Here is a 13,500-nt window from a genome sequence, read left to right as displayed (position 1 = left end):
TGCCTCTAATTCCAGCACTTTGGGAGGCCAAGGCGGGTGGATCATTTGAGATCAGGAGTTCGAGACCAGCCTGGCCAACATGGTGAAACCTTGTCTGTACTGAAAATACAAAGAGTAGCCGGGTGTGGTGCCACACACCTGTAATCCCAGCTACTTGGGAGGCTAAGGCAGGAGAATTGCTTGAACCTGGGAGGAGGAGGCTGCAGTGAACCGAGATTGTGCCATTGCACTCCAGCTTGAGAGACAGAGTGGAATATAGTGGCACAATCATAGTTTACTACCACCCTGTCCTCCTGGGCTCAAGCCATCCTCCTACCTCAGCCTCTCAAGTACCTGGGACCACAGGTGTGACACTCTGCCTGGCTACTTTTGCATTTTTTCATAGAGACAGTGTCTCATTATGTTGCCCATGTTGGTCTCTAACTTCTGGCTCAAGTGATCGTCCCACCTCGGCCTCCCAAAGTGCTGGGATTACAGGCATGAGCCACTGCACCTAGCCAATAAGCAAATTTTAAAATAAAGGGCATAAACTGCCTGGGCACAGTGGCTCACGCCTGTAATCCCAGCACTTTGGGAGGCCGAGGCGGGTGGATCACTTGAGGTCAGGAGTTTGAGACCAGCCTGGTCAACATGGTAAAACCCCATCTTTACTAAAAATACAAAAATTAGCTGGGCGTGATGGCAGGCGCTTGTAATCCCGGTTACTCGGGAGGCTGAGGCGGGAGAATCGCTTGAACCTGGGAGGCAGAGGTTGCAGTGAGCCAAGATCACGCCACTGCATTGGGCGACAGAGTAAGACTCTGTCTCAAAAAAATAAATAAATAAATAAATAAATAAATATATATGAAAATAGATATTGAAAAGTTACCCGGAATATAATATGAAAAAGATATTGAAATGAAATGAAAAGATAGAAAATATAAAGAAGCAAGTTATAAGAAAAGGAGAGTCAAACATGAATGTTTCATACATATATTTGGAGCTCTAAGAGAATAGAGAAAATCAGTGAGAGGCAATATTGGAATAATGACTGAGAAACTTTCAGAATATATGAATAATACGAATCTTAAGACTTGGAAAGTCAAATGAATCCCAGTAAAGATAAATAAAAAGAGATCCAAATTTACATATACCAGTGAAATTGCAGTACTCTAAAGACAGAGAGAAGATTAACCAGAGGGGGGAAAAAAGATAAATTACACAAAGTAATAGTCAGACTAATAGCAGACTCACAAATAGTAACAATGGAAAATAGAACTCTGTGGAAAATTATCCTAAATATTCAGAAGGAAACAACGACCTAAAATTATATGCTAAGCTAAACCTTTATTCAATAAGATGAGTTGAGCTGGGCATAGTGGCTCATACTTATAATCTCAGCACTTTGAGAGGCTGAAGTGGGAGGATCACTTGAGACCAGGAGTTCCAAGACTAGCCTGGGCAACACAGCAAGACCCCATCTCTACAGAAAATTTAAAAATTAGCCAGGAGTGGTGGTGCACACCTGTAGTTCCAGCTACTTGGAAGGCTGAAGTGGGAAGATTCCTTGAGCCTGGGAATTTGAGGTTATAGTGAGCTATGATTATGCCACTGCACCCCAGCCTGGGCAACAGAGGGAGACCCAGTCTCTTAAAAGAGAGTGAAATAAAGATTTTCAGAACAGGCTGGGCATGGTGGCTCACGCCTATAATCCCAGCACTTTTGTAGGCCAAGGCGGTGGATCACCAGAGGTCAGGATTTTGAGACCAGCCTGGCCAACATGGTGAAACCCCGTCTCTACTAAAAATGTGAAAAATTAGCTGGATGTGGTGGCAGGTGCCTGTAATCCCAGCTACTTGGGAGATGTATATTGTACAACATGATGACCACTGTTAATGACAATTTACTGTTGTTATTATATATAATTGAAATTTGTTAAAAGTAGATTTTAAGTGTTATCATCATAAATGTTAAGTATGTGAGGTTATATATATATATAAAAATTAGCTTGATTTAGCTATTCCACAATATATACATATTTGAAACATCATGTACACCATTAAAAAATTTTATTTTTTTTAAAGGCTGAGGCAGGAGAATCGCTTAAACCCAGGAGGCGGAGTTCACAGTAAGCCAAGATCGCGCCATTGCACTCTAGCCTGGGCAACAAGAGTGAAACTCCGTCTCAAAAAAAAAAAAAAGATTTTCAGAACAATAAAAAGCGAGAGCATTTACCTCAACAAAGTCTAACTTTAAAAAATTCTGGCCGGGCATGGTGGTTCATGCCTGTAATCCCAGGCATGGGTGCGGTGGTGCGTGCCTGTAATCCCAGCTACTTGGGAGGCTGAGGCAGGAGAATCGCTTGAACCTGGGAGGCAGAGGTTGCAGCGAGCTGAGACAGCACCATTGCACTCCAGCCTGGGCGACAAGAGCAAAACTCCATCTCAAAAAAAAAAAAAAAAATTCTGAGGGATATACTTCAGAAAGAAAGGATCAAAAAAGGAATTTTGGAGATGAATGAAGGAATGATGAGCAAAAAGATTGTTAAGCATGTATGTAAATCTCAATATACATTGACTGTAAATTCTATTTTTTTTAACAGCTGGAAGTTTTACAACTTTTTCTTCTGGTACTCATTTTCATTATATTTTCTCATAGAATTATATCCTGTTATATGCTCAGGCTGGTGTGCAGTGGCGCAATCATGGCTCACTGCACCGTCCACATCCCAGGCTCAAACCAGCCTCGCACCTCAGTCTCCAGCTAACTTTTTATTTTTTGTAGAGACAGGGTCTTGCTATGTTGCCCAGGTTGGTCTTGAAATCCTGGGCTCCATCTGTCCTCCCGCCTCAGCCTCCCAAAGTGTTGGGATTACAGGTGTGAGCCACCACCCCCAGCCTACTGATCATTCTTATTGGCATCAAAAATATGCACGTAAACTGACATTAATTTTAAAAATTGTTTTCTGTGACCACAGGGCTATTAGTGTTACATTTCTTCTGGATTTAATGATCATTACAATATTATTAGTCCACAATTGATTAAAACAACATGTATTATTTTAAATAATAATTATTAACATAAAAAGTAAAATTTATTGGAAAGACATCTCATTTTTGAAGTTTCAATTTTTTTTTTTTGAATAGAGACAGGGTCTGTCTGTCTGTCACCCAGGCTGGAGTGCAGTCGTGTGATCATAGCTCACTGCAGCCTCAAACTCCCAGGCTCGCGTGATCCTCCCACCTCAGCCTCCTGAGTAGTTAGAACTCTGAGTGCACACCACCACACTCAGCTAATTTATTTTAATTTTTTAAATTTTTGTAGAGATGGGGTCACCATCTTGCCCAGGATGGTCTTGAACTCCTAGGCTCAAGCAATCCTCCTGCCTTGGTCTCTCAAAGTGCTGGGGTTACAGGCATGAGCCACCATGCCTGGCCTCAAATATTTTTTAATTGACACATTGTAACTGCACATATTTACAGGGTACAATTTGATGTCTTGACACATATATGTTGTATAATGAGCAAATCAGTATTAGCATGCACTTATCATTCCTTTGTGGTAAGGACATGTAACAGTCGCTTTTCTAGCTATTTTATAATATACTGTATCTTACTATTAACCATCATCACCCTACTGTGCAATATTAATACCCTAGAACTTATTCCTCCTAATTGTAATTTTGAGCCCATTGACCAAGCTCTTCTCATCCTCCCTATATTTTATTTTGAAGGGCAAAAAATATGATTACTACTGAACCGTTATATTTATGATAACTCTAGATTTTGTTGGCTTGGTTTCTCCTGTAGGTATACAGAAGATGGGTGTCCACATAAGAAATTCTTTCACACACGTTTTCTCATGCGAATGAGGTTAACACCAGATTGTTCCAAAATGTTGATTTCAACGTCCTCTGGATATCTCTTAATTTTGCATGATCTTGACTTAACTAAGTCTTTAGAAGTAGGCAGCTATCCCATTTTAAGAGCAAGAAGAACTACTTCAAGTTCAGGTAAGCTTTTCTTTTTTGGTCAAAAAGATTTTTCTCGAGAATCTCAAACATAGAGATGATATAGGTTTCTTTTCTGAGAATGATAGCAGGAAAAGGGAAGACAATTTTTTAAAAGGCATTCTTTAGAAAGCTCATTGATGGGTTTTTATCTAAGCAAGTATAATGATTTGTATGTATCTCTGACATATCATTCATATGTACCTCTGAATCACAAATGGACTAGGAGGAATAACTGCTGACCCTAAAGTATTTTCTTTCAGCTTTATGCTAGCCACAGGATCTTTTCATCAGTAATTTTGAATCATCACTATCTCAAAAATTAGTGATGGCACAAGGTCTTAAGTCCTTCTGGAATCAAGCAGAGCTTTTATTAAATTATGGTCAATATAGAGTTTTAGTTTTATCTGTATCCTAGACTTATAGATGTCCAGACACAGGTAGCTGGTGCCATCTTATCTCATTACTCTCTAAACGCTCTCTTGCTAAAACTCTGTCTCTTCTCCCATTGCTGATTTTGTTAGACTTAAGAGAATTTAGGGTTCAGAAAAATGTACGTATTGTATTTTATCAACATTATGTGATTTAAAAAAGACTATATTTCATCTACCTTTGGGAAAGAAGGGACTGGTGTGGGGACATACCCATCATTTACATTATAAACAAAAATCCAGGGGAAAAAAGACTTAAGCATTTGGAACATAGAATGCTAATAAATTGCTATTAAAAGGCAGCTTTGAATGGTGGGGCCAGGTGCAGGGGCTCACACCTGTAATCCCATCACTTTGGGAGGCCAAGGTGGGAGGATCGCTTGAGCCCAGGAGTTGAACTCAAGGGTAGCCTGGGCAACATAGGAAGACCTCATCTCTACAAATAACTTAAAAATTTAGCCAGGTGCAGTGGCTCACGTTTGTAATCCTAGCACTTTGAGAGACTGAGGTGAGCAGATCGCTTGAGCCCAGGAGTTTGTGACCAGCCTGGGCAACATGGTGAAACCCTGTCTCTACGAAAAATACAAAAATTAGCCAGATATGCTAGCATGCATCTGTAGTCCCATCTACTCAGGAAGCTGGGGCAGGAGGATCACCTGAGCCTGGCAGGTTGAGGCAGCAGTGAGCCATGACTGTGCCCCACTGCCCTCCACCCTGGGCAACAGAGAAAGACCCTGTGTCCAAAAAAAAGGAAATGAAAAAAAAGGTTGGAATCTTTCTCCTTGTGCACAGGACCACTTCTGAAGATTCCTCTGGGAAAGTACAGACATCATTGTACTGCAGTGCCTGGCATAACTGTCAAAAGCAGAAATTTAAGTTTTACCAACTTACTTGCAAACAAGGGATTTCATAAATATACGAGTATAATCCTTTGAGATTCAAATTTGCCTTTTAAGTTAAACATGATAAGCAACTCTAACTTAGTGAGAAATAGTGATTTTGAATGTCTAGTTGGCCTATTTCAACTCAAAAACCAACAAGGTTTTCAGTTTTCTAATGGTAATTCTGATACTAAATAACATTACAGGAAATTAGACTAGTAAGAATTCTTAACATAGGTATGGGACCACTAGCAAAGTGTGATGATGAAATAGACATTGCTATTTGGAGTAATATATCAGACTCCACTACCTGATACTCATTTTATTTTTTCAATGTAAACTTTATGTCACATTTCACAGTATTCACATAAACTTGGCACAGTGGTGCATGCCTGTAGGCCCAGCTACTCAGGAGGCTGAGGCTGAGGCAGGAGGATCACTTGAACCCAGGAATTAGGAGTCCAGCCTGGGCAACATAGCAAGATCCTTGTCTCAAAAAAAAAAAAGACTATTCACGTAATTTCAAGAATGATAATGGAAGTTTTTGGTATACTTTAAAGAAGAATCTCTTCATGTTTCTGTTAATGGGCCTGTTGTTTGCACCCTATTTTAACATAAAACAATAGGCTTAAGAGCTTAGTTTTCATTTTCATGGAATTTTTGGGTTCCATTTTAGTACAGAAATGATGAGGATCCAAAGACGCTCCTATGATTATTTGGTTTTTCATTTTTATTTCACATAGTCAAGTCTTTGATATAAAAGATTCAGAAAGGGACTAGATCTTAGAACACTTCAAAGAGCTGTCTTGCCTTCCTCAGTCTTATAGGCCAGTGATATATGAGCATTTTTTTAAAATTTTAAAACTATGGTTCGAGTAGATAATTAAAAAGTTAAGAGCCACTACCAGAGTTATGCTAGGTTTATTGTCAGAATTTTTTATATTTTTAAGATTTGACCACTTCATCAAGTTCATCTGGTCCTAGAGTTTCTGGCTCACCTTGTCATCATAGTGATTCTAATTCTTCTGAGAAACACATGTCACGAGCCTCTCAAAGAGAAGGTAGGTTAAAAGTTGGATTTTGTAATCTTGTAACAACAGATTATGCCAATCTGATTAATTATTGATTGATTAAAACCAGTTTTATGGTTTTAATCCATAAAAATAAAAGCAATGGAGATGAGGTGATTTATCCCTCAGTCATCAGCTTCAAAAAGCTAACCGAGAGTCCCTGGGGTTGAATATCTTGAGTTAAATCTTAATAGAACTTGAGCTTTGGTTTTATTAGCTGGACTTAGTTTGGTCTAGTTTGGAGAGGAAGTAGTTCAGAAATATAGATTTCAATCAAGATTGTTGTGAAAATTAAATGAGATTATGCACGTGAAAGCTCTGTATAAATATAAGGCATGAATTTTCAGGTAATTGTGAAAGTCACCTGGTTACCCTCAGAGTTTTTGCTCTGCCATTTCCTTGTCTGTGCAATGCCTGACAGCTTCCAAGGGTTTGTAGGATAAAGTGAGCTACCATCTGGCTCCTCTCTGTATTTCCCAGTTTTTTCCTAGCCATTCTGGCAGAACTAGTTGCTCTGCCCTATACCTTCCACCACACCCCCCCAGTTGAAATGGTTTCTGCCTATACAAATTCCACATACTGTTCCTCTTCATACTAATTGACGTCTAAGCTCTTATACCATTCATTGTTTATTCTTCTCTTTTTGAACTGAGTATTAAGAGCCAGATATGGCTTGCTTTTTTTTTTTTTTTTGTCATTTTGGGTCACTTTTAGAGATAGACATTTCTCTACCTTGTTATTTTGGGCAGAGACTAAATCTTAGACTTCTAATTTGTGTTTTCACTGGGTGGCTTTGCCTAGTAGATGCTGGTTATCTTGCATGGCTACTTATGTCAGTAGAATGGTTTAAGAGCTCTTTCTAACCTATATGGCCTATCCACTTGCCTCTGGATATTGAAGTCTGTGATATTTCACTTTAAGGTTAAAGGCTCCTCCTCTTAAATTTAAAGATTTATGCCCAGAAGTATAACATTTTTCCTTTGATTTGTAACACAAACATCTTTTGCAGATTCTTCCTGTTCTCCTTCTACTTGTGCTATGGGAAACAAGTCAAGGCTTCTAATAATCATTGAGAAAAATCTTTATTGATTGACTACACCATCCACAAGAAAAAGAAACTTAATTTAAGAAGAATAGTTAACATGCTTGCTTGTTATTGACCAGTGGTAAACACACAAACACAAATATACAGCAGTTCTATGCCACAGAGAGTTAAGAATGAGGGAAGAGATGATATACGAGGAGGCTGGGAAGAAGAGGAAAATGAGAGGGTGAAAAGAGAGGGAAAACATGGGAGAAGGTGGGGCTTATAGGTGAAGTTGCTCTAAATGTTGGAAATCCTGGATCTTCAGATGTCAGAGTATGTTAACACTATCCTTTGGCAGATATAATAGCTGTATAGAGCAGAGGCTTTCAAATGCATTTCAGCATTAGAACTCTATTTTTGACATGAAATCTGCTGTGGATTCTTAGAGATGTAGCACAAATAAAATCAAAGTAGCTCTGGTTCAAGAAAAATTAGGGAGGCTCTTGACCCTCCAGCCTTCCCCACTCCATCTACACCTCAGCCCACACGTGGTTCCCCACTTTTGCCATCTCCTGAGGAACCCCAAAGGAGCACAGTTAGCAAACCACCTACTTAGAATGCATTTCTTGTCTGGTTTTGTTATAGGTTTTCCAAATTAATTATTAAAATAAGAGTATATTTTTCTCTAAAATTGTTAAAGTTCAATCATATGTGAAATAGTTATTTCAGTATAGTTTTGTTATAGCAGTGTAATTTAGAGCTTCACAGGTTTCTGTTAATGATGTAGTAATCTAAAGGGAATCTTTAGAAAGAAGGTAACACATCTGCTTGACAAGCAATTCACAAAGGATCTGACAGAGGGAGCTCAATGCCTTCAAAATAACTCCTTCCACAGTCAGAGAAGTGTTGAAATATTTCTCTTGCTATTAAATTTCTAAGTTGCTTCCTTACAGTGTCTATGAAAGTGGTTTTTCACGCACCTGAAGGATATAACATATTCCTATTATTAACAGTGCCTTACTCCAGCAGTCATTTTCATTGGGAGTTAGGTAGAAGGAAATGATGAGGCATAGTAGAGTCTATGATTGGCAATGTCTCCCATCCCTTGTTTTGACATGCCTTTATGTGAGGTGTCCTTTCTTACCTCCAACATTTTATTTTTTGTTTATAGTGTTGTTATTGCAGGTGCTTAAGTCCTGATCTTTTTATTTGCTTAAAAGGCAATCCTCATGGCTTCCAAGTATTTCCTTCTCTGGACCAGAAAGCACCAGGACCAATGAGAGGAGAATTGTTACCTTTTACCTTTCTAGAGTCCTTTCATGTCACATAACTTTGGTTCTTACTTAAATAAAGAGCTTTCTGAGATGTAAGATCCAAATAAAAGAACCCCTAGTCAGCTTCTATGCCTTAGCCTTAGGTCAGTGACAATTACTGCTGTGGGAACTTGGATCTTTTGTTCTATTTATACCCTTTCCCCACACCTTCACCCCGCCAAAACTCACACACCATACATTGGGGAGTACCACGCTCTTTAACATATGGTAGCATAAGGGGCAGACTAAGGAATGACGGCATGGGAGGTGGCTGCCAGAAATAAAAAGCTTTGATGAACTGCCTTAGTTTTTTGATAATACAAATCCCACATCCTCATTTTCTTGTATCTCAGGAGTTTCACCACGAAATAGTCTTGAAGTCGTAACCCCTGAAGTTCTTGGTGAGAGTGACCACGGAAACTGCATCACGTCCTTACAGCTGCACCCAAAAGGCTGGGCCACTCTTCTTCGGTGCTCAAGCAACAGTGATGATGAGGAGGTACAGGCAGCAGCACTCCACCTTCAACAGGGCTCATTGGACAAATTGCCATTGCCGTGTGTGCAGACCTTAGGCCGATCGCTGACTGCAGTCTCTGCCTTCAAGGGCATACTGCTAGAGATCCTGCTTCTCGACTCTCCTGTTTCTGTCCTCTCTTGCTTCATATGGTATCATTATCCCTTCCAAACTCTTCTTATTCCTCTCCTGCTGGGGTTGAGCAAGGTGGGAGGTACTTTAAAGGCCAGCATCAGCTCAGTTTTTGCCCAGCTTCTTAAATCTTGCCTCTTTCATCTCACCCTAAAAAAACAAACAAACAAACAAACAAAAACCCCTTGTATAATAAACATAGGTCTGAAATGTTTCAGCTAAGCTGGCTAAATGTGAGATTTTACTAAGCCAATTGAGTATCATAATTTTCTTTTTTTAAAAACCAGGGGAAACTCTGGGAAAGGAAGGGACTATACTGATGACTAGGGGGAAAGGTGTTAAATGACTTTATGATTCTCATCACTCTGGAAAGCAAGAGTCTTCCAAGGATCTCACTGGTCCTAGAGGCCACAACTGAAAGGAGAGAAGAGAAGAGCCTTTGAATTGTGTAGGGGAAGAGGTAAGATACTCTAGGGCTTGGATGTACTCCAGGAATTTTTAAAATATCAACATTGTTGTTGCCCTTAGAAAAGAGAATGTATTACTACAAAAGTCACAGGCAGCCTCAGGGAACAAAAGGCTTTAAAGCATCATAACACAGAATAACCTCAGCTTATGAAGATAAGAAAGTACGGGGCCTACAAGTTTTGTTAGTTGGGAGGGGGATAGCATTATTCTGAGTGATTTCTTGTAAAAATTCTGTGGCTTTGGCAATCTGTTGAGCTTTTTAAAAATAAGGAATATCTGTAGCACTATTTGGGCTCTGTAAACTTGGTTTGTCTCCCTTCTCTCCCCCTAGTGTACTTGTGTCTATGAATTCCAAGAAGGAGCTCCAGTGCGACCTGTCTCACCTCGCTGTTCTCTACGACTGACTCATTACATTGAAGAAGCCAATGTAGGCAGGGGTTACATCAAAGAACTTTGCTTCAGCCCCGATGGACGAATGATTTCTTCCCCACATGGCTATGGGATTCGCTTGTTGGGATTTGACAAACAGTGCAGTGAACTTGTTGACTGCTTGCCCAAAGAAGCCAGTCCCCTGCGGGTGATCCGTTCTCTGTACTCTCATAATGATGTGGTACTGACAACAAAGTTCTCTCCAACACATTGTCAGATTGCCTCAGGGTGCCTTAGTGGACGGGTTTCTTTGTATCAGCCAAAGTTTTAGGCACAACTTACATCAAATAAGGAACTCTTCTGGTGTTTGACTTAGGAATTGCTTCAATTTAGATGAAGTATTTTCTTTTTAGAAGATCTTATAAGTTTGGGTCAAGATCCTGGTTCTTATGGGTCCATGAACACACTTGTGACCTTAGTACTTGGTCATCCAGCATCATACAGGCATCTCCAAGTTAGACTCTATGCAGCATCATCTTTTTCAGCATTCCTCTGCTCCTGCTGATCTGTGCCACTGAATTCCAGTTCTTCTGGTCATTTTGCATGGTAGCTCTTGTCAAGTTCCTTCCTTCCTCACTCTCTATTTCTCTTTCCCTCTCCCTGACCCTCTCTTTCTTTGTGTTTTTTGATTTTGGTGTCAATTTTGTGGACATTTGGCAGGAGTTTTGACTGGGGTAGGAGAAACCCATGACATTAGAATTGAATAAAACCTAGAAGTTGGATATTGGCATATTGGTTGTTGAAAAATAAATTTCATCCTCACTTATGAGTATACTTGGCCTTTTAAAGTTACTGTTATGTTTATCTATATTGAGCACAGATAATGGCATTATTCTTATAATTGTTAAGATAGTCTTGCAACAAAATGTCTTTTAAGTTTCCTGTTAAAATTATAAAAAGATTTTCATGGTGAGAGGGATTTTATTGTGAAATTCTAGAAAAAAATATTACCACCTCTCTTTGTAATTTACTTTACTTGTATGAATTTAACATCTCTAGCATGTATCCTTACTTGATATTTTGTTCCTATCAACAGCATTAGAAAGGAAAGGAGACAGAATGAGCTTTAGTTATTTCTATTGCACAGAAAAGGATTTTTTAAATTAGATTAGTATAATATCTGGCCATAGAGTGATAAGAACAATATGACTTAGATTTTCTGTATTTTATCTGCCAGATTATTTGAATCACACAGGATGATGTGTTAACAGTATTAGGGTGGAAGAGGAATCAAGAGTAAAGAGGTAGGGGTTTACTCATTTTTCTTCCCTGAGCCAGGTGTGACAAGCCAACTCTGTCACCATTCGTGAGGGGAGAGTTGCAGTCCTCTTCAAGCTGTTATCATAAGTACAGTAGTCAGTTACTTGGATATCAAGACTAAGTGCTGATTTGAAGACTTGCCTTTGTGTTTTGTTATGAAACATGCAAGCATAAAGCAGGACTCAAGCACAAGGCTGACTGTTCTACTTTGAATAACAGCTTCCTTACAGTCTCCTCCACATGGGTGGCACTGTGTTTAGAAGGGATTACCAAAGGCTGGAGCAATTTAAGCTATGCACTAGCCTTGCCCTCTTAGGTTGCATTCTCTTTAGGCCACTGGTTCTCAAACATTAGGGTGCACTGTAACCATTACAGAGCTTGTGAAAAGTGCAGAAACCTGAGCCTCACCTTATGAGATTCTGATTCAGCCAGGGGGAGGACAGGAATCTGTATTTTTCATAGCAACCTCAAGTAATCTTTATTCTGAGGGTCTCTGAATTGCAGGTTGAAAAACACAACCTTAATCAGCAGTAAATTCTTCTCTACTCGGCCAGGCGCAGTGGCTCACGCCTGTAATCCCAGCACTTTGGGAGGCCGAGGTGGGTGGATCACAAAGTCAGGAGTTCGAGACCAGCCTGACCCACATGGTGAAACCTCATCTCTACTAAAAATACAAAAATTAGCCGGGCGTGGTGGTGCTCGCCTGTAATCCCAGCTACCCAGGAGGCTGAGGCAAGAGAATCACTTGAACCCGGGAGGCAGAGGGTGCAGTGAGCCGAGATTGCACCACTGCACTCCAGCCTAGGCGACAGAGCGAGACTCCGTCTCAAAAAAAAAAAAAAAAAAATTCTTCTCTACCCATTTGGGCTTAAGACAATTCCCAGAAAGTGTTTTCATTATTTAAAAAATAATAATAGTAAATGAAAGCAATTTTAGAGGTGGAAAATACCTTAGAATGGAATCATTTGCATTATTTGACAAATGAGAGAAGTGACATGACTTGCCTAAGGTCATCCTGCAAAGTTAGTGGCAGAGTTGGGACTTGAATTCCAGTCTTCTAATTCCTTGGTCAGGGCAATTTCTACTGTGTTATGCTGTCTGTTAGAAATAATGACTTATGGACACTTTGTCTTTAAGTTGTATTATTGTAAATACCCTTAAACTGGCCAATAGATTTTAGAAAGGCAGGCATGGGAGTAGATGCTGAGAATTCTAGCCATAAGAAGAAAAGTATTTTAAATCTTACAGAAATGTTTAAACAACCCAAAATACATGAATAAAAATGACATTTCTTTGTAGGACCTGCCAACTAACTATTCACACACATTTATAGAGGTTATAAGGATCTTGGCTCTAGAACAAATTTTTGAAATTAGATCATTTTACCATGGATGTTAACAAAATTGGAAATTTTTTGTCATTGAGAAAATTATCACAAAGCACAGTAAATACATATACTTACCATACATTTTGTAAAATACACATTTTTTAAAGAAAATAGGGATGGGCATGGTGGCTCATGTCTGTAATCCCAGCACTTTGGGAGGCCAAGGTGGGAGGATCGCTTGAGCCCAGGAGTTCCAGACCAGTCTGGGCAACATGGCGAAACCCCATCTCTACCAAAAATACAAAAATTAGATGGGCATGTTGGTACACGCCTGTAGTCCTAGCTACTCAGGAGGCTGAGGTGGGAGGATGGTTTGAGCCTGGGAGGCAGAGGCTGCAGTGAGCCAAGATTGCACTATTGCACTCCACCCTGGGCGATAGAGCCAGATCCTGTCTCAAAAAATAAAAATAGACTGGGCATGGTGGCTCATGCCTGTAATCCCAGCACTTTGGGAGGCTGAGGTGGGTGGATCACTTGAGGTCAGGAGTTTGAGAACAGCCTAGCCAACATGGTGAAACCCTGTCTCTACCAAAAATACAAAAATCATAGCCAAGCGTGGTGGCAGGTGCCTGTAATCCCAGCTACTCAGGAGGCTGAGGC

At 39.9% G+C, this 13,500-nt stretch overlaps 2 protein-coding genes across 10 annotated transcripts in view; one reads left to right on the top strand and one right to left on the bottom strand.

Moving 5' to 3' along the window:
• Positions 1–11,041, top strand: part of DCAF10 (DDB1 and CUL4 associated factor 10) — a 61,108-nt gene extending 50,067 nt beyond the window's left edge. For 3 of the 6 annotated variants that reach the window (XM_034967454.3, XM_008967744.4, XM_003805115.5), the window contains 4 exons: positions 3,789–3,991; positions 6,251–6,361; positions 9,064–9,209; positions 10,156–11,041. In XM_034967454.3, the coding sequence (XP_034823345.1) occupies positions 3,789–3,991; positions 6,251–6,361; positions 9,064–9,209; positions 10,156–10,524 (829 nt within the window). In that variant the 3' untranslated portion in view covers positions 10,525–11,041. Of the gene's footprint in view, positions 1–3,788; positions 3,992–6,250; positions 6,362–9,063; positions 9,377–10,155 lie in introns of all 6 variants that reach the window. The other 3 variants (XM_055092018.2, XM_008967735.4, XM_034967455.3) reach the window with 2 other exon arrangements.
• The window catches only part of SHB (SH2 domain containing adaptor protein B), a 214,599-nt gene continuing 208,534 nt past the window's right edge, over positions 7,436–13,500 (bottom strand). For all 4 annotated transcript variants that reach the window (XM_063594378.1, XM_063594380.1, XM_063594384.1 and 1 more), the window contains one exon: positions 7,436–9,506. The gene's annotated coding sequence lies outside the window, so the exon portion shown is untranslated. The remainder of the gene's footprint in view (positions 9,507–13,500) is intronic.

The sequence above is a fragment of the Pan paniscus genome, chromosome 11, assembly GCF_029289425.2.
Source record: "Pan paniscus chromosome 11, NHGRI_mPanPan1-v2.0_pri, whole genome shotgun sequence".
Taxonomy (NCBI): domain Eukaryota; kingdom Metazoa; phylum Chordata; class Mammalia; order Primates; family Hominidae; genus Pan; species Pan paniscus.
Note: the sequence above shows the minus strand (reverse complement) of the source record. Positions and strands in the feature narration are given on the sequence as shown.